Raw genomic sequence first — 19,810 nt, 5'->3', positions numbered from 1 at the left:
CAGGGAGGCTGGGTGTCCGGGCTGGCTGTGGTTCTCTCAGCTCCCATGGGTAGGATCTAGGGGCTGGGGAGGCAGGGAGCAGGTCCAGCTGGGTCCCTATCTAGCTCTGGCGCCTCAGCTTCCAGGGATCTGGGTCATTCTCTCCCTTGTGTGTCTTCGTTGTGGGCCTGGGGCCCATGGGCTGAGGAGCTTGTCTCAGGGCACGCCCCACAGCTGGACAGGGCTGGGTGAGGCGAGCCAGAACAGCCCCTACTCCTCCACAGCACCTCACTGGGAGTGGAGTGGGGCTCCCCAGCCCTGCACACAGCCTTTCCCATGCTGGACCCTCCATAAACAGAGGCAAAGACAACTGTTCCATCTTTATTAGAAAAGAAACAAAACAAACAAAAGGGGTGGGTTGCGGGATGGAGTGTGGGGTGCGGGCGTGGACGGGGGCGCTGGGCTCACGAGGCCAACTGCTATTTCATAGGACAGGGCGCGCGGCCCTCACAGGTCCATGCAGTCGTCATCCTCATCGGTCTCACTCTCCAGCGAGGACTCCTGGCTGGATGTTTCCAGAACCTCCAGGGCTGGCTGGCACAGGCTCTCCTTCCGCACGTTGGCAGCCGACTGGGCGGACAGGATGGCCGACTGTGCATGAGCAGGGCAGAGCAGCCGGTGGTCAGGGCTGCCCTGGGGAATGGGGGGCCCTGGTCCCACCCCCTTCACCCACCCCTGTACCCTGCAAACCTCCCCTGCCCCTACAGTCACAGTCACCTTCAGCTTCTGCTTGGTCTCCTCGGAGATGCTGCCTTTTGGGGAGAGCAGGGTTGGGGTGGGTGGTGTGACAGTGATCTCCGGGGGGAACTTGGTGGCAGCCGAGGGGATGACCAGCTTCGGCATGTTGGGCAAGAGGCGTGCCCTGGCCCGGCACGGCTCGGTCTTGTTTGTGTGGCCCTCAGGTGGCTGGGTGTTCCCACTGCTGGGGACCTTGGAGCAGGCGGCTGTAGGGGGGAGACCTCAGGAGAATGAGCCAGCCTGGCACATCGTTTCCTGACCTGGACCAGTCCTTGACCAGCTTGGGCCTTAGCCACGGCCCTGCTGCATGCCCCCAACCCTTGACGGTCCTAGGATGGACACTGAGCTGGCCCCCAGGGCAGGTGAGCGAACAAGGCCAGGAGATGCCTGGACAGGGGGCGCTGCAAGTTGTGGCCAATCTCGGGGCTGCTGTGTGAGCCAGGGGCGCCTGGCCAGGCCCCGCATTCCTCCACAGCCCTATGACTGTAAAAGGAGTGGGGCTTGACTCAGAGCCCGTGCTGGGTCCCCACAGGCCTGGAGACACTCCCACTGTCCCTGGCGGCTGGTGGGGTGGGGGAGGGAAGAGGTCCGAGCTGGGGGTCCCCAGGGGCCTAGCTATCAGGGCAGCTGGTGGTGGGAAAGGGGATGTTTGGCCCAGCCCAAGCTGGCCACCCTGTCCGCCTGCCTGCTGACGAGCCCCGGGCACGGGGCCCAAGCTCCTCCCTACCCACGCCTGCGTGAGGCCTCACTCTGTAAAGCCAGGGCTGGGGAAAGAGGTTCCGGGGCCCTTCTCCCAGGCCCTGACACTGCAGTAGACCTGTGGGACTCTGCAGCCTTCCCCTCACCCCTACCCACACCTCCGCATCCTGCCAGATGCTGCCGCCTCCTCCTCCAGGAAGCTTCCCCTGCTTGCCATGGGGTGGCAATGGAGTTGCTGGCCCTCGGCTGTCTGTGGTTCACCTTACCTTGGCTGCAGGTGGGCTCTGGTCCCGGCTGGGGGGCAGTCTCCACCGGCCAGCAGGAAGGCTCTGCTGGGGGTCCCGTGGGGGCCGGCTTCACCTGCTGGCTCTGTTGCGGCTCCTGGGGTGGGAAGCCAGGGCCCTCGGCCACTCCGGCCAGCTCCTCTCTCTCTGTGTGGACATGAGACTGGCTGTGAGGGATGACCCAGGCCATGGCCCCGTGCCCCATGTCTGGTGAAGCCACATCACGTGGGAGGGGTGAGCTTGTGAAGAGGGGAGGTGTCTCCTTTTCCTTCTAATACACAGCGGGGGAGAGGGGAAGCGAGGGGCCACTGGAATCCAAACATGCCACGTTAGACCCCACCTTCTCTGGCACAAAGCAGGGGCTAGGAATGGTCTGGGTTGTGCCAAGGCCTCGCCAGTGCCCCGGGGCGAGGGCCGGTGCCTATGGCTGCTGGCCAGGCAGTTACTTAGCACAGGCGCTGTGGGCCCCAGCCTCCCCCTTCCCCCATCGCCTACGTGGCCTCTTGGCTTCCTTCTCGCTCAGGCCCTACCAGGAACGCCTTTCTCCTCCACTCCAGCAGAGAAAGCCAGTCTCCTCCTGGGTTCTTGGGGGCGCATCTGGCTTCCAGAGGCCTGCCAAACTTGCCCAGGGCCCAGGCCGCCACTCCAAAAGGGCCACTCTTTCTTTTTCCAGGCCCATTGCCTCTGACAGCGGTCAGCAGGCAGAGTGAGCACCTGAGCAGGTGGCAGCAGGGCTTGGGGGGCAGGACACGCGGTGTGGGGGCATGGACAGGTGTGAGGGTGTGCCTGCATTTTCTGGCTGATATGAATCTATCTAGGGGACAGGAATGTGACAGGGTGGAACTGGCACACCCAGGCTTGGGGCTAGGGCTGGCTGCGTAGCAGGTGGAGGTTCCTCCTTGTAGGGTGGGGCTGGCCCTGCTGCATGGATGCTCTGAAGGGCACCTGCTCAGGTGACAGTTTACCCACCCCAGGGCTTCCTTCTTGGGCAGCCTGCCAGCAGGGAGAACACCACCCTGCTCCCAGGTCGAATCAGATCCTCTGCCACGTGGCAGCCTGCACAGCCCAGACTGGGTGGCCCAGGTGCTGTCCTGGCACTCCTGTGTGAGTAACTACAGGGAAAGGGGGGCCTGCCTGCCCTGTTTCCCCCAGGATTCAGCGTTCCTTGCTGTGGAAAGCAGGTGCTGGGCTGAAGTCCTGGACTTTATGGGCTGCTCTTCTTGCTCCCTGGGCTGGCCTCGCAGCCTGGATGTCTGCCAGGCCTGTGTCCCAGGAGGCCCCTGGGCCTGGCTTCTCAGGACATGCATGGTTCTGGCCTTCCAGCTGCCCCAGCTTCATGGGTGGGTGGCGCTCAGCTCAGGCAGGAGCCCTTCCTTCACACTTCCACCCTGCTCCATTCTCAGGGCTAGGATGGGTGCCCTACTTGTTCTAGAGTGAGGTGTGCAGGAGATGGGGGTCTGGGTGGGCAGGAAGGGAGGGCTGGGGGAGGGAGGTGGCATCGGCAGTGCCATGGGACAAACCCAGGGCTGAGTTCTCAGGGTGCATGTGCCAGGGCCTGCAGGAGCGAGTGCCCCACTAGAAGCCAGGAAACGTGCAAGCGCGCCTCTGTCCTAGGCCAAGGCCACTGTGGTGGGGGGCGAATGGGCACTGTGGACAGGCCGCCTCTGCAGGCATACTCTTTTCTCAAGCCCAAAGTGGGGCCCCATGTCACCCCACAGACTCAGTGGGGCACCCTGTTCTGGCCTGGTGTCTCTCCTGCTTAGAAGATTCTGAAAGTACCTGCCTGAGCCCGGCCCTATAGCCAAGTACCACCTGCTCCGGGACCCGTGGCTGTCCCTAGGCATGCAACAGAGGTGGCTATGGCACCTGGCCACGGAGAGGCCACAGGCCGTGAGAGGGGAAGTAAGGTATCCAGGTAACGGCACTGGGAGGGCTGCGGTGACTGGTCCTCCCCGAGAGATGCTGGCTGGACAGAGTGCATTAAGTATGTGCCCACAGCCTGCCCTGGCACAGGCACAGAGAGGGAGGTCCCGCGGGTGAGGTTTTTACATTCCACCTGCCCTCACCCCACCCCTGTAACTGTCATTTGTGTCATCTTCTGCATGGCATTCTCAGCAGCGGTGGGTCCCCAAAGGTGAGCCCACTGACCAGGCCAGCAGGCTTATCTCTCCTGGTTACCCTGGTTACCCCTCCCTGCACCGAGCCTCAGAGATGAACCCGTGTCCTATGATGGGCAACTTTACAGCCTGACCAGGGGCCCCAGGACGGGGTCCCCAGGGGCAGACAGAGCCCAGCAGGACCCTGGCACCGGAGCTGGGGATGTGCCTGTGCCTGCAAAGGCACCAGCATGGGGCCCACGCACCTTAGATCCCAAGGATACCCACTAATGGAGTGGCCAAGCCACCTACCCCGACCGTCCAGGCCTGCCCTTGTCCCCCTTGTCCCCCCCTCCTCCTCCTGCACAGGGTGGTGGCTGTAGGCAGACTCTGTGTCACAAACTGTCAGGCGCCGGTGGCCTCGCAGCCTGCCCAGGGTCAGGCTGCTCCTGTTGCCCGCAGGGTGGCCTCAGTTGGGCCAGGAGAAGCAAACCACAACAAGGACAAACACATGTGTGGCAGCTCCCCATGCCCTCCTCACCCCACCTCTCTAGATGGGGCACCTAGACAGCCCAGGTCCCTGTCCCTGCAAGTGGCTGATGAGGGCATCTGCCCCCTCCAGGGGTCACCCCCCCCAGGCCAGAGGGCATGCCTGCCCACCTCCTGCCTGCACTCTGCACAACAGGAGGACTTTGTGGACAGCCAGTGCAGGCACCTGGACCTCACTGTGCTGGGTGGCCCTGGGGTGGGACTCACCTGGGCCCAGAGGGGCCATGCTGGGGGTGGCCTCTGGCCTGTGTGGCCGGGAATGCCCGCTGTCCTTGGACGTGTGTGGGGTGGAGGTGGAGGATGAGGCTGGGCAGGTGACAATGGCCGTGGTGTTGGCCAGTGCAGGGCGAGGCTTGGCCTGGGTGTCGTTGGGCCGCTGGTGGGCATCAGCCTGCATGGGGTCGGGGGCCACGGGAGCCACTGCTGCAGGAAAGAAGTTCTCTCGGCTGTCCTTGGGGTGCTTCGGGGTGGTAGGTGTGTCTCCTGAGGCCTGCGATGGCAGATGGGAGATGAGCAGGGACCTCAGCAGGGCCCTAAAGGTGCAACCCATGGAGGACACAGGCAGGTGGCCAGTGGGAACTCAGGGTCTGGCTGGGTCTGGGCATGGGGGTGCAGCACCTGATCTGGGGACCAACCCCAAGAATGGGAGGACCCATGGGAGCTGGTGGGTAGGACTCTGAACGTTTGGGCTTAAGCTCCCCGGGACGCCCCCCAGCAGGTTGCCAGGGGAGTCGGGGGCCTTTCAGGGCACTTTCCACATGGCCACCTGCCCTCATTCCCCATTGGAAGTCCAATCCTCCCTGGATGGGGGTTTGGGGGAAGTGAGGTAGGGCAGGGTGCCCCTCAAGCAGTCCTCTGCCCAGCACCAGGCCTGCTGCGGGTCTGGGTGGGCCCCAGCCCCCATGTGTGGGTGTAGGAGCCCCATGCCTGCTTGTGGCTCTGTGGGTTGCCACCAATGTCCCACCCCAAGCTCTGCATGCTGGGGGACTGCCCTGTGCTGTGGGGTGGGGTTGCTGCATAGTCCACCCTGGTAAAGGTAGAACAGGAGGGTTCCGAGAGGCCACAGTGGCCATGAGTGACAGGTCCTGAGCACCCTCTGGGTAAGCATACACCTGGTTGCCATGCCATCTGGGATAGACCATGAGCAAAACAGATACCTCCCGAGCCCGAGGGCCAGGGACAGCAGGCTCTGCCAGCCATGGACTCCCTCCTCCTTGTGCTGGCCAGGGGTGGGCAGGGACTCCCTTTCTTCCCCAGCTCTAGAGCCAGGGAGGTGGCTTTGGGGATTGTGCAGGTGGCCACTGGGCAGTGTCTTCCCTGCCTCCCTCCCCCTTTCCCAGTCCTGCCAGCCAAGGCTCAGCAGAGTTAGGACACCCTGACCCTGCCCTGCCTGGGGCCACCTGCAAAGGAGGGGAGGATTCTATGGCTCACTTGTCTCTGGGCGGCAGCCCCAAGGTGGACCTGACAGAACTTCACGGCCTGCTCCAGCGCTGCCTCCTCGTCCACCTGAGCGGGCACAGGCATCACATCGACAAAGTTGGCCCAAACTCCTGTAACAGCCCCTCCCAGTCCCCCACCACTGCTGGTCACACCTTGCTCCCACCCCCAGTCCTGCCCAGGGAAGATGAACAGGTGCTCATCCATCGAACCCCTGGTGGTGTTGGGGGCGGTGCCAAGTACAGACCCAGCCACCCCTCCGACCACACCGAGTTCCCTTCCACAGCAGTTACCCAGAGCCCCGAGGCTGGGAGAGGCCTGACTCCTTTGCCCAGATGTCTTCCCCGGGGAGCCTCCCACACAAACCAGAGCCCTGGGCCTGGTGTGCACCTGCTTGATGAGCATGTATGTCTCAGACATGATCCTCTCGATGCGGCCCAGGTCGTAGGCCACGCCCTTCTGGCCCTGCTGCCACACACGGTACGCATCCAGGAGCAGCGTCTTGCCCGACTCTGTGTCCTCCAGGAGTTTCCTCTTGCGGCTGGGCCTCGGGGGTGGCTCGTCAGCGTGGCTGCCCGCCCGGGCGCCCATGATGGTGGGGGTGGAGAGGGCAGGAGTGAGCAAGGCTGGGGGTGTGGGCTGCTGCCTGGTACTGATGCTCAGCTCCTCCAGGGACAGCTCGGTGGGCCGGCTCTCGGGAACTCGGTCCCTGGGGAGGCGCCCGGGTGGCAGGGGGGGTGTCCGCTCTGTATCGGGGGCACGGCGGCCAGTGGCCTCCCCTGTGTCCATGGGCTCGGCAGGCCCCAGCCGCGGGCTCTCCTTGTCCCTCCGCTCCCCGCCCTGCTCGGCGCTGTCTCCCGAGTCCATGGCTACTGGCCGGTGGTTTGGGGGTCCCGCTCTGCCCCCTGACTCGGGCCCTGTCCCGGAGCCATCAGCCAGAGGGGGCTTCTTGGGGTGGGGAAGGCTGCCCTCCTGGCCTCCCTCAGGACTGGCCTTGTGGGAGGCGTCGGTGGTCATCCTGGGTCCTGGGGGGCCGCCCTTGGACCCTGGTCGTTCTGATCCCTAGGGGGAGTGGAAGGAACAAGGTGTCGTTGGTGTCTTGGCTGCACACTGTGGCACACCTCTGGGTGCCAGGGGAGCTCTACACAGACCTCACCCACCCTCTCTGCTCCTCTCGCCACCCCAGCATCCTTTCAGGCTGCACTGGAGCCAGGGACTTCTGTGTAGCCTTGGGCTCCGACTGAGTGTTATGTGGGAAGGGGGTATTATGCCAAATCTTGGGCAGCAGGCTACCCCTGGCCCTGCCACTCGGCACGGGTGCTGGGGCTCCTAGACTGCTTCTTCAGGCTCCCTGGCCCTTGGAGGTCCAGCTATGCCCTCCTTGAAGACAGGAGAAGGACGAAGCCCAGTGCTCTCACTGGTGTTGGTGAGAGCTCAGGGTGCCTGGCCCCGCAGAGGGGCCACAGTTGGTCACCCACCACTGTCAGGGCTGAGCTTCCCCATCCAGAGCAGGAGGAGGGGATGCACGGGGGTACGGTACCTCGGCGAGCTCGCTCAGCGTGTCTTCCAGCACCTTCACAGTGAGGATGAAGGCCCGCTGCGCCAGGACCTGGCGGTCAGCATCTCGCAGATATTTCCTGTGGTCCCACAGGGTGGGCCAAGGAGGATAGGAGAGCGTCAGATCCCACATGGGCCCCAAGCTCTGCCTTGGTTCTGGGGAGGTCCTGGCCTGCCTCCTGCCCACCTCCTGGGTTGGGGTGGGAGGATTCTGCTGCCCTTGGAAGCCTCCTGAAACTTTTCTCTAACCTCACCCAGCTGAGGCCACCCTGCTGGTGGCTGCAGCGCTGGCACGAGGCCTCACAGCCAGGCCAGACCCCGGTGCAGACACGTCCTCTGGGCCGTCCCACACCCCCACTTTTCAACACCTGCCCCATTACTAGTGGCTGTTGCTAAAGTTACCATGGCTACTACCACGATACATATTTCCCCCACAATCTGACAGCACCTTAAAAGTCCTAAGGGGGGGAAGCTGCTGTGGAGCTCAAGGCCAGCAGCAGGGAGGGTCTGTGTGGGCCCTGGGGTGCTCAGATGCAGGGCATGGTGATGGCATGGGCTTGGTCGCAGACCCTAGGCCAGGGGGGTGTCCCTGAGGAGGCACGCTGGGGGAAGGAGAGCTCACTCACTTGCCCTGGTCTGGGGTCCGCTGCAGCATGGAGGACACCTTCAGCAGAGTGCTGTGGTCCCCGAGCTGGGCCAGCACCTTGAGCAGCAGGACGATGGAGCGGTTCATGTGCCAGGCGAAGCTGCCTGGCCGGTCGATCTCGTCCACGGGGATCCGCCAGATGCCCTGCAGATGGACAGGGCCAGGCATGGGGTAGGGACCAGTGAGAAGGGAACACTCAAGAACACTGCCATGGTGCCAAAACAGATGTTGTCCTCCCACTGTGCTGCTGGGTTCTTCTGCATTAGTGCCCAGGGAGCCACGCACAGCTCCCAGGAAGCCAATCCCTCCCTCTGGCCAAAGCTCTGGTCCCGTCACTTCTCAACATCCTGCCCCACTGGACTGTGAGTGCTGAGCTGTGGGGAGGCTGGCCCTGGGTACCCCTGGCCATCCATCAACCAGCTCCAGGCCCTGGTACCCGGTGCTGTCGCTGGTGCCCAGGGTGGTGTGTGATTTTGCTAACTGTGACTCCTCCCCACTCCCACCCCTTGGTCAGCCTCTGACGCCCCTCCTTCCAAGGGACCCCTGACCCAGGTGGAGGTGTGGGGTCTACCTTGGGGAAGATGAGTAAGAGGACTGCATTTGGGGTGCAGTGTGAGGCAGAGAGCTGCTGACTTTTCCATGCCTCCCTAGAAAGTGATCCCAGACAGGCTGGGGATACCTGTGTTGGCAGCTCCCCACGTTATAGTGTGGGGCCCTAGGATCACCCCAAGGACTGCTGTCTAAGGCACCATCCACCTCTCATAGAGTTCATTTCTCTCAACTCTAGGCACCCACAGCCTCCTTTGGAGCCTCTGGGCTAACACAAACTGTGGGTCCCATGCTGCGAGCCCTTGCGGAGGCTCAGCTGGCTCCTTTGAGAATTCCCAGGTCCAGCTGAGATGTGTCACCTTCTCTCTGAAGCCCTCCTGGCTTGCCACTCTCCTTTGGCTCCCAGTCAGACCACTCAGGTGGTTAAGGCTGGGTCTGAGGTTGGCCAGCAGCAGTCTTCCTACATCCAGCGGCCTCAATACAAGCTTGGCAGAGCAGGTAAGAGCTGGTTCACCTCCTTTCCAGGAGGGGGGAGGATGGGAAGGTGCTGCCAGAGACCAAACCGTGTAGGGTGGGCCACACAGGCATGGCTGATGGGACAGGTGGAGGAGGTGTGAGTGGGCTGGGCTGGGCTCCTGCAGCAGGAATTTCCCTGCTCTGGGAGACAGGGGTTGTAGCAGAGGACCTGACTGCTCTGAGGGCCACACATAGGTCCCTCCCTGAGGAAGGGGGAAGGCAACCCAGCCTGGGTGGGATGCTGGCCATCCCAGCTGCACAACAGGCCCTCGTCCTGGGTCTGCGCTGGTTGTGGCAGGACCCCTGGGCACTGGCAAACAGCTCTAACTGCCCTTCCTCTTCATGCACTGTGGGTCACCGCTAGGTTCCTGGCCTCCCTTTCTACCACCACTGCTGACCACAGGAAGGGCCAAACAATGCAGGGAGCAGAGGCCCTGGAAAGTCAGGAGGGGATCGACCCCAGGTGCCTTGTGGCTCCAACAGCCACGTCCTGCCCCCACCCTTGCCCTCACTACTGTCAACTTGCCCCTGTTCTCTTGCTTGGCCTTTTCCTGCTGAGCTGTGAGTGGAAGGACACTTTCCTGGGCACAGTTCAGGCCTTCACTACTTTACCCATTACACATGCACTGATGTACATGGCCCCAACCCTGTCTTTGTCTACTGGGCCTGTCTTTCCTCATCCTCAGGCCCCTCACAGCTAATGGGTACCTAGCTCTCTGCTAACAGCAGCCCCCAGAATGCCCCTTCCTCTCTGGGGTGGGCTGGGGCTGTGTGCAGATGGACACAGGCTCAAGCCAGGGAGTTCCTAGCCATGAGGCTGGCCCTCCAGGGACAGCTGGCCTGGCAAAGGCACGAGCCATCAGGGAGTGAGCTAGCTCAGGATGGTGACAGCAGCAGCAAGCAGCCCCAGGATGAGCTGAACCTAGCTGTCCCACACAGGGCAGAGGGGGTGCCTGGCAGACTCCACGATGCATACCCTGAGGAAGGGCTGGAAAGTCCCCAAAGTTGCTAAAGGGACTGGGAGGGAGGGAGGAGCAGAGAAAAGGAGGGAGGGGTAGGGCTGGGTGGCACCTGTGGAAGAGGTCCCCCCACACCCTACAGAAGGTACAGGTGAAGGCATAGGTGAAGGGAAGCTGACACCCCCCACGCTCCCCTGGGCAGGAGCATGGCTGCAGCATGGACAGTGAGCTAAACGAGGGTGAGGCCTGCTTGCTGGTTCCCCCCACCCCTGCTTGGCTGCGCCTTGGTCCTGCTCTCCTGGACCCCTGCCTGAGACTCTCATCTCCCAGCTCTCTAGCCTATGTGTGGTCTTCAGGTTCCCCCTACACCACTCCTGTACCCTGGCCACCCCTGGGGACTGGTGCGGCTTGGAGCACTGTGGGCTAGCAGCTAGAGAGCACCTTGAGGGGGCCCCCAGGACTGTGTGTAAGGCCCTGCTGCATGCCAACAGCCATGCCCAGACAGGGTCAGCATGACGGGGAATCCTACCCAGGAGAGCCAAGAACTGGGGAGTTGAAGGCAGCAGGGTGCTGTGGGGACAGTGATGGACAGGTTCTGAACCCTGTCACTTGGCAGGTGCCGCCTTTCAGTGCTCCTGGAGGCCCCTTCATCCCAAGGGCACAGGCAAAGGCAGCCACCTGCCACAAAGACAGAAGGCCCTGGGGATGCTGGAGCAAAGAACAGGGGTGGGCAAGAGACTCTGCCTCTGGCAGAGTGGGCGAGGCTCAGGGCTGTCCCGCACCTGCATGGGGAGGGGCAGTGAATATGCCACCAATACACACTTCTCCTCCTGTAGAATGGGGAAGCTGCTCGGCGATTCCAAGGTGACCCTACTGCCTTGGACCTTGGGCCTTGCCCTCACCTTTCTCTCACACACATATAGAACGCAGGTCAGCAGCCTGTTCCAATTGTAGCAGTAGCCAGCGTGGAGAACACATACAGTGATGCCCATGTTGGCTTGGATTTTTGCCAGGCGCCTTTTAAGACCTGCAACCCTTTCCCATACTACCCACCCCCCCAAGACTAAGGGGCAGTCACTGAGCACCACAGGTGCCTCACAGCATCCCCACTGAGGCCCCTGAGATCCCGTTAGGGCAGAGGGAAGGCCTCCCTCCAGCTGTCCTCTGCAGCCCATGCTCCCCTTCCTAGCAGATGGGCCTACAAGGGGCTGCCTGGATGCCACACAGAGGTGCCAGGAAGACACAGGGCACAGCTGACGGGGTGTCCGTCACCCTTCCTTCCCACAGCTACTTCGATCTGGGGAGGCCTGAGTCTGTATGGGACTGTCTTGGGCCAGGCCTGGCCAGATGCTGCCCATTCACAGGGTGGCCCTTTGGCTGCTGACATCAACAGCTGGTCCCAAGGGCCTGGAGTTCTGGACGGGGAAAGGTGCCCCACCTGAGCCCCCGAAGGACACCGAGTTGCCCTGGGGTTGGAAGGCTGGCAGCCAGGAGGGCTGCCGTCTTGTTGCCTAGCTTGCACCTGTCCCTCTGGGCTTATCAATGGAGCCCCCAGCCCCTGTAGATAAGTCAGGCCAAGCAGTCTATCAGAAAAGGAGAGCTCCAGGTCAAAGTCATCCACCTCTGCCTCCCAGGGCCATACCCAGCCTGACCCCAAACAGGCTCTGGGGAGCTCTAGCCATAGGTGTGTCCCTTTCCTGGGTAATGGGGAGGGAACAGGAGAGGAAGGAGCTCTGCATACAAGAGCGTGACGAGTGTGCAGGGAGAGGAGGAAAGACGACGAGACGGAGCCAAAAAATGGAAGATGCCTCTGCGTAGTGAGTGAGAGAACTGGCGGGGGTGGGAGGTAGAGGGGGCTGTTGGGCCAGTGGGGTGTGGTGTTGACTCTCTAAGAAGTCTGCCCCGAGCAGAGGGGCACACAGAATTTATTGGGTCTAGGACTCAGTCAACAGTGCATGTGTTGTCAGAGTCTCCTAAGACCACGGAGCCTGTCACTACACGGGGTGGGTGCCGGGGATGGGGCCAGCCCCATTTGCCCACAATGAGATGAGATGGGTGAGTAGGCTTCTTAGGCTTCCCCACCCCAGTCCTGTCAGTACCTGCCTTGGTTCCAGGGCACCAGGGTGACCCAAGACAGAGAACAGGCGAGGATGGGGAGCAGTCCAGCAGGAGGAAGAAGAGGAGGAGGAGGAAGGTGCTTCCAGAGCAGGAGGTAACGGGCCTCCATGCCCAAGAAGCACTTTGATGTGAACAGCCAGGAATGGTGGGAATCTGAACTGCCGGCCCTGAAGCCAGGAGCAGCTGTGGGGGAAAAATACCAGAACCCCAGAGCCTTGGGTATCTGCCCGTTACCCACAAATCCATCCCCTGGCCAGTAAGATGCCCTGCAGGGGAGTGGGGGGGGGTGCGCTGAGCCTCTAGGCTTGCCACCTCACCCCATGGGGCCAGCTGGGGGCACCATCACAGGACGTAACTGCCCAAGGGCGGGCTTGTGTCAGGGGGGCCAGCCAGCATGGAGCTGAGGATGGCAGAACCTGGCCCACCTACTCTGGCTAGTGTTCTTATCATAGACACAGCTAGGGGTGTGTGTGTGGGGGGGGTGGAGGAGTGGGTGTGTGGGTGGACAACTGGGTGAAAAGGGGGGCCCCTCCCCATGCCGGATCCCAGCCCTTCCTCCTAAAAGACCCACAAGCCCGAGGTTTGTGGGGAAGGTAGGGAGGGGAAGCGGCCAGGTTGAACCCCCCCTCCTCTGGAAGTTCCTCAAATTTCCACCATGAACCCTTCTGGGTTGGCCTTTCTTGGCTGCAGTGATGTGTGGAGGCTGCCAGGGGGTGCCCTCAGGACCCTGCTCCCGCCTCCCTCCCCTGTGCAGGTCCTAGCGGGGCAGGGCTGGGTGACCCAGGCAAGGGATTCCCCCAGTGAGCCACAGGTAATGAGTCCTGCACGCAGCCGGAGGCTGGGGAAGCCTGCAATTTGCCTGCAGCTGGCGCTCGCCCGTTTGCAGACTCTTGCCAAAATGAGACATCGCGCATCAGGTCCCTGGCGGCGTGGGCCGGGCTCTCCCTCCCCCCACCCCGCCCTGTCCCCCCCCCCCAACGGCGGCGAAGAGGAAAAACAAAACAAACAAGTGCGTGATCCTAGCTAGCATGCCACCGGGACTGCGCCAGGCTCTACGGGGCCAGCTACCTTTTGTTCCAAACCCTAAGGAGCCCCCCACCCCTACCCCCAGGCTTCCCTCCCACTCTGCCGCGGGGAAAGGTCCCGGCCCGCAGCTGCGAGAGGGCAGGCGGCTTGCACAGCACCGGCACCAGCTTCCCGCCCCCGCACAAGGCTATTTATAGCCGGGGGAGCACCACGCCACGGTGGCGCTGCCCACCGGGCCGGGCAGCCCGCTCACCATCCCCAGGAGCGGCACCACGCAGCTCCTCCTCGGCGCCTTCCGTCGCTAAGTTGCTCAGGCGAGCGGCTTTCGCTTTCGCGCTGCGTACACCTCTGCGCGCCAGCTCCCGGCCGGGCTTGGCGGGGCTGGGCTCGCCGCCGCGGGCACGTGTGCGGGCTCCCCCGGCTCTGGCCGCCTCCGCGCACTGCCGCCTCCGCCACCAACACCACCACCCGGGCCGGCCCCCCGCTGCCCACCTGACGCTGCGCGGGGTGCCGGCCCAGCCTGGGCATGGGGCTGCCGTTCACTGCCACTGGCTGACTTCCTCCGCGGGGGCTCCAGGGAAAAAACGACGGGCCCGCGGGCTTCCTGCGGTCGCCCAGCGGGCTGGGGGCTGCCGCCCACCCGGGGAGGACCGAGCGGAAAGCGCAGGGAAGTGAGGAGCTGGGCTAGGCGAGAAGGCAAGGCTGTTGCGAGGCCCCGGCCCCCGCCCCCAGGCAAGTTCCTACCCGCCGGCTCCGCCGTGGCATCTGTGCAGTGGAGCTAGGGCGGGCGCCGGGCCATGGCCGCGGAGGCTCGCTGGCTGGCTGGCTCACGGCGGGCCGGGGCGGGGCGGGCAGAGTCGGCCGGGGCGCTGGCGCTCGCCTGGAAGCGGGCCCAGCAGCGCCACTGACTTTTGTTGGCCAATCCTCGCGGGCTCCGCGGCACGGCGGCGGTGGGCTGCCAGTGCGGCGCTCAGCTCCGGCAGCTGTGGACCTGGGTAGGGGTAGCCAGGGTGGCAGCGCCCAACTAGGTACAGGGGACTGTCTTCACCCATGGTATCCCCAGGTGTGTGTGTGTGCTGGTATCCTGCAGTGGGTAGCGGTATAGGGACCATACTGGAGCTATCCCGGTGGATCCCATTGGGCACCAGGGGAGTGGCTTTTCCTAGCTGTAGCCAGGTAAGTTCCAGGACATTCTCCTGCCTCCCTCCATTCCCTTATTACAAGCAGAGCAGCAGCACCTTTTGCCTGGAAGGGAGGCTATGCCCACACCACAGATGAGGAGTGGGGTGGGGAGAGCCTCATCCCAGCACCCAGAGCTCACCAACTGAAGAGAGAACCAGTGAACGCAGGACTGGCTGGGTTGGCTGGAATGCTGCACCCCTCCTAAGCACCACTTCCCCAGAGCTCCCTGCCCCTCCATGCTCAGACCTCAGACCCACCAGGCTTATCCTGATGTCCCAGGCTGGGACCCTGCACACCAGAGTTCACACCAACTGCTTGCACTGCAAGTCAGCCCAGGTGCAACCTGCTCATCCTCCACCCCCCCCCCCCCAGGGTTAGCACCTCCCTGGGGCGCGGTGGTGGGGAGGGAGCTATTGGTCCCTGCCAGCACTGGGGTTGCTGCTGGGGGACTTAAGTTGCAGGCCTGATCTCCCATGGGTTGCTTGTGCACAAGAGATGCAGGTGGACACAGGTGAGGAGAGGGGCTCTTCAGCAAGTGCCCACCAGGACCGCATCTCAAGCAAGGGATTTTGACTAAGCCCACACAGAAATAAAGCCACTGGGCCCGGTGTGATGGCCCAGTGGCTAAATCCTCGCCTTGCAAGCAACAGGGTTCCATGTGGGCACTGGTTCATGTCCCAGATGCTCCACTTCCCTTTTAGTTCCCTGCTTGTGGTCTGGGAAGGCAGGAGAGAATGGCATAAAACCCTGGGACCCTGCACCCACATGGGAAACCTGGAAGAAGCTCCTGGCTCCTGGCTGTGGATTGGCTCAGCTTTGGCTACCGCAGCCACTTGCAGAGTGAACTGATGGATGGACACAACATTTTCCTCTCTGTCTCTCCTCTCTGTAGATCTGAGGTTCCAATAAAAATAAATAAATGTTTAAAAAAAAAAAAAGCCACAGCAAGCCCTCTCCAGTTGGGGCCTGGGGCAATGGATGCTAGCACAGGGTCACGTGGCTGTTAAGGGACCTGACCCTCTGGGCCTGGCTGGCTCCAGAGCTGATTATCCCTAGCGTCGCTGCAGCGGACACAAAAGGTCAGGTGTACTTCCTGTAAGCTCAGGTTGGACAAAAAGGGATTGAGACCCGCTCATCACCCCTGGGCCCAGGAAGGAGCCTGTCAGGTATCGGTGTTGACTGCGTGCCTGGGGGGCAGCGCCCAGTCCACAGGCCTGACTGCCACGCCCCCCCCCCCCCCCAGGAACAGGTCCATGAATGTGCTGTCTCCTGCGCTGCTCTTGGCCCTGCAGGCTGCCCTGCACCTAAAGTCCTCCAGAGCTCTGTCTGTAGGTGGGTCTAGGACCGAGTACTTCCTAGGTGCCACTGCAGGGGGTGATGGGAGTAGCTTCCTGTGAGAGCACCTGCCTTGTCAGCAACCTCTGCAGGCCAGTCCCTGGATCCTAACTGCCCATAAGGCCCCTGGCCACCCAGGACACGGACCTCCGATGAGTGCCTTACAGACCCAGCTGTTCACGCACCTCAGGGCCACCTGTGAAGGCTTAAGCCATGGAATGTGCTGGCAGCAGCCCAAGGAGGCCAGGCCACCCTCACCAACCTCACCTACAGCCCTCCTGCCAATCATGTGCCTGGCTGCACCAGGTTCCTGTCCCTGCAAGGCCAAGGTCACTGGACAGGTCAACTGGCCCAGGGGACAGCTGGTGGCCTCAGGGCATCACCTGGGGAGTGCACCCACCTCCTACTGTGGCTCATGGGCTATGGTTGACCAGGCATTTCTGTCTGGGTCGTCATGGCAGCTGCAGACTGCCAGTTCCACACTAGCTAGCTTCCGGACCCCCTGACAAAGCTGTGCAGTCGGGATGCCCCCACCCTCTTCAGTCTCTCAAGTTAAGAGTTGCCCGGTCTGCAGGCTGCAGCTGTAGGCTCTGGCCAGGTGTCGGGCAGAACCACCTTCCTCTCTGTGAGTGACCCCTGTGGACACAGGTGGAAAGAGGAGATGGCCTGCAGGGTGGCAGGACTCAGGGCCCCTTGCCCCTAGGAGGCAGAGGTGGCATCGCAGATGTGAATGTTCAGCACTCCAGTGGGCAGGAAGTGACATGGCCCTGCTCATGCCCATTCCGTCTCAGTGTTCCGGGCAGCCAGGAGCACAGAGGACCACAGCAGGGGAGAACTAGGGATGAAGATGGGAAAGGAAGGAGAGAGGGTCCCAAGGGGCTATAGGTACACTGGGCTGCGGCAAGCCCCTCCCCAGCCCAGCCAGAGCTGGCGATGAGCCGCGGCCCAGGCTTCTAGAATAGTCCACTCTTTGGAGGGCTGCTGAGCGGCTGCTGTTTCATCTCAGGAGGAAGCCCAGATGGAGAAGCATGTCGGATATGCACACTGAGGAAACCAGGACAGTCTCTCTGACCCCTGGTCCCTGAAGAGAGGCCCTGGGGGTGGCGGTGGGCAATCTGGCTCCTCCGGCTCAGCCAAGTCTGTGGGTATGTCTCTGTGCGCGTGGTGCACACACGTGCGTGTGTGCATGTGTGTGGGGCAGCGGGCCTTGTTCTTTTGACCTATGCTGGGTTCAGACTGTGAGCAGTGGCAGCAGCTGTGGCCTGGATCGGTATTCTCCCTGATGGCCTGCAAGGAGGGCCACGTAGGCAGAAGGCTGAGCTGAGCGGCATTCGGGTGGGATGGCTGGCCTGCCGGCCCTAGGCTTGGCACACACAGTAGGCACTAAGTGGTCTCCCTGGCAGCCCTCGTCACTTGGGCTTGTCTGGCAAACGATCCATCATGTAGAGTCCCAGTGGTGCTGCTGACAGGTGCCACGTGCTCTGACCTAACCATGGGCCACATTTTCAAACCCTCTTCCTCATCAACCATCCCTGCAATTCCGTTCCATCTATCCATCTATCTCTCTGTCTCAGCTTCTTCCCCACTGACTTGTCACATGTGGACCAGTCTCTGCTACACAATGGCCTTCAAAGTGTCCCATGTACCCAAGCAGGTAGCTGGGTCATGCTGGCCCTGTGTGCTCTCACATGACCCTCACCGACACCCACAGGCTGCATAAGGCCGGCTCTTTGGGGGCTCCTGGGCAACACAGAGAGAGCCCTCTGACTGACCTCCTGGCTCCCAGGGACATTTGGGGTATCCCACCCACCAACATCCTGTCACCATGACAACCAGGCAGACGTGTGCCATGTAGTTTTGGTTTGGATTTCAAATCCAAAGCAAGGGCCCGGCGGCGTGGCCTAGTGGCTAAAGTCCTCACCTTGAACGCCCCGGGATCCCATATGGGCGCCAGTTCTAATCCCGGCAGCTCCACTTCCCATCCGGCTCCCTGCTTGTGGCCTGGGAAAGCAGTCGAGGACGGCCCAATGCTTTGGGACCCTGCACCCGCGTGGGAGACCCAGAAGAGGTTCCTGGTTCCCGGCTTCGGATCGGCGCAGCACCGGCCTTTGTGGCTCACTTGGGGAGTGAATCATCGGACAGAAGATCTTCCTCTCTGTCTCTCCTCCTCTCTGTATATCTGACTGTAATAAAATAAATAAATAAAAAAAAAAGAACCTGAATTGCTTCTAAAAGAAAAAAAATAAAAACAAAAACAAAAAACAAAACAAATCCAAAGCAACTTGTTCAAACTTTCCAAATAGGAAAAGTAGGAAAAAAAGGCGGGGGGGGAGGGGAAGAGGAGGTGGGAGAGTGAGAGCAGGAGGGAACACAGAACTCCTAGGATCCAAGCCACCACAGAAAGGAGCTGAGGGGAAGCCCCTGGTGCCCTCCTGGGCTCCCCCTCCTCTGGCCAGGGGAGGGGCTGGCTCGCCCTGCCAGGCCGGAGCAGCTCCCCTGTCATCTGTTTTCCACTGGGCCTGTGAACAAGGTTTCTTTTGGAAAAAGGGCTGGAAAACTGCTGACGTCATCTGGCTGACCCCACCTTTCCAGACAGAGAGGCTTAGGGCAGAGAGGGCCTGGGTGGGGGATCCAAGGCAAGACTTTACTCTAGGGTGCCGCCATCCACATTGTGGCGGTGGGGCAGGGGGGCAGAGACACATCGGTCTTTCATGCTTCTAGGCTCTCGCTGGCGTCCACCAGCCAGGGACACACCTACGAAGACTCTTGGATCCACACCTCTGCAGGGTGACAGGCGGAACCAACGACAGACGCACTCCTGCACAGTGTGTCTTTTAACTATGGAGTCAAAGGCCAGCCAAGGTCGCCCAAGAGCTTTGGGGACCTCTAGGCTTTCAGTTGCCGCATGAAATCTATCATGCCAGGCCACTGCAGTGGCTCAACAGGCTAATCCTCCACCTGCAAGCACCAGCATCCCCTGTGGACACCAGTTTGTGTTCTGGCTGTTCTGCTTCCCATTTGGCTCTCTACTTGTGGCCTAGGAAGGTGACAGAGGATAATCCAAGTCCTTTGGACCTTGCACCCATGTAGGAGACTCAGAAGACACTCCTAGCTATGAATCAGCTTAGCTCTGGCTGTTGCAGCCACTTAGGGAGTGAACCAGCAGATGGAAAATCTTTGTCTCTTCTCTCTGTAAATCTGCCTTTCCAATAAAAATAAATGGAGCTAAGGCTGGGAGCCAGTCGCACCTGCCCTGAGGACAGGTTTTCCTACTATGGGCAATGTTCCAATGCCCATCTCTGGGCCCTCACCCAGGTTCTGGGGCCACAGTGTCCATCTGGAGGGAGTGCCAGGTGCTGTGAGCCAAGAGAACAAGATGCAAGCTGGTCACACCAAGTCTTTTTTGTCTGGTCCACAGACAGGTGCCTGTAGCCCTGCGCTGGCCTTTCTGCCCTTGCCCAGGCGTTCCTAAGAGGAGGATGCCACCTCTGCTTAGCCTCGGCTGGGGCCCCATGCTTCTGCCCGCTGCTTCCCTTGGCTGTGTGCTGCTCCAGCAGACGGTGTCGGCAGACGGCGTGCCTGGGGGCCTGGAGCGGTATCCTGGGGCGGGCAGAAGGCTGTCCGTGCCTCACACAGACATGCCACCAGGGATGTTTGGAACAAGAGCAAAACCTCAGGGCCAGGCCTGGCAGTGGTAAAGGAAGTCTGCCCTGAGACACACATTCTTCTCTTCAGAAATGTTAAATAGTGAGCTCTGGCCTGCGCAGCAGTGGGAGCAGCTGGGAGTGGAGGGGGCCGGGGCGGGGCTGAGGCCAGGGCTGGATGTATATACAAACACTGCTGTCCCTCTGAGGGATAAACAGTGCACCCTTGGGGGGGCTGGGCAGAAACTCTAGTGTGGAGGAGGCCAGCAAGCGGGACATGGCCTGGGCTCAGGCCCAGTTCTGCCTCTTGCTGGCCAGGCAGCCTCTGGCAGGCAGGCAGGCCCATCATGACGACTCTGTGGCATTGCCAGTGCTAAGGACTGAGGCAGATCACCCCACTCCCTCAATCCAGTGGTCCTGACATCGTCATGATTTT

At 61.8% G+C, this 19,810-nt stretch overlaps 1 protein-coding gene across 4 annotated transcripts in view; it reads right to left on the bottom strand.

Moving 5' to 3' along the window:
- Positions 1 to 347: 347 nt before the first annotated feature.
- Positions 348 to 19,810, bottom strand: part of CABIN1 (calcineurin binding protein 1) — a 119,715-nt gene continuing 100,252 nt past the window's right edge. For all 4 annotated transcript variants that reach the window (XM_058656490.1, XM_058656489.1, XM_058656491.1 and 1 more), the window contains exons 30-37: positions 8,026 to 8,189; positions 7,383 to 7,479; positions 6,233 to 6,904; positions 5,837 to 5,911; positions 4,613 to 4,895; positions 1,743 to 1,907; positions 757 to 983; positions 348 to 630 (exon numbers count right to left, since the gene is read on the bottom strand). In XM_058656490.1, coding sequence (XP_058512473.1) covers positions 487 to 630; positions 757 to 983; positions 1,743 to 1,907; positions 4,613 to 4,895; positions 5,837 to 5,911; positions 6,233 to 6,904; positions 7,383 to 7,479; positions 8,026 to 8,189 — 1,827 coding nt within the window. In that variant the 3' untranslated portion in view covers positions 348 to 486. The remainder of the gene's footprint in view (positions 631 to 756; positions 984 to 1,742; positions 1,908 to 4,612; positions 4,896 to 5,836; positions 5,912 to 6,232; positions 6,905 to 7,382; positions 7,480 to 8,025; positions 8,190 to 19,810) is intronic.

The sequence above is a fragment of the Ochotona princeps genome, chromosome 29 (genome assembly GCF_030435755.1).
Source record: "Ochotona princeps isolate mOchPri1 chromosome 29, mOchPri1.hap1, whole genome shotgun sequence".
NCBI classification, from domain to species: Eukaryota; Metazoa; Chordata; class Mammalia; order Lagomorpha; family Ochotonidae; genus Ochotona; species Ochotona princeps.
Note: the sequence above shows the minus strand (reverse complement) of the source record. Positions and strands in the feature narration are given on the sequence as shown.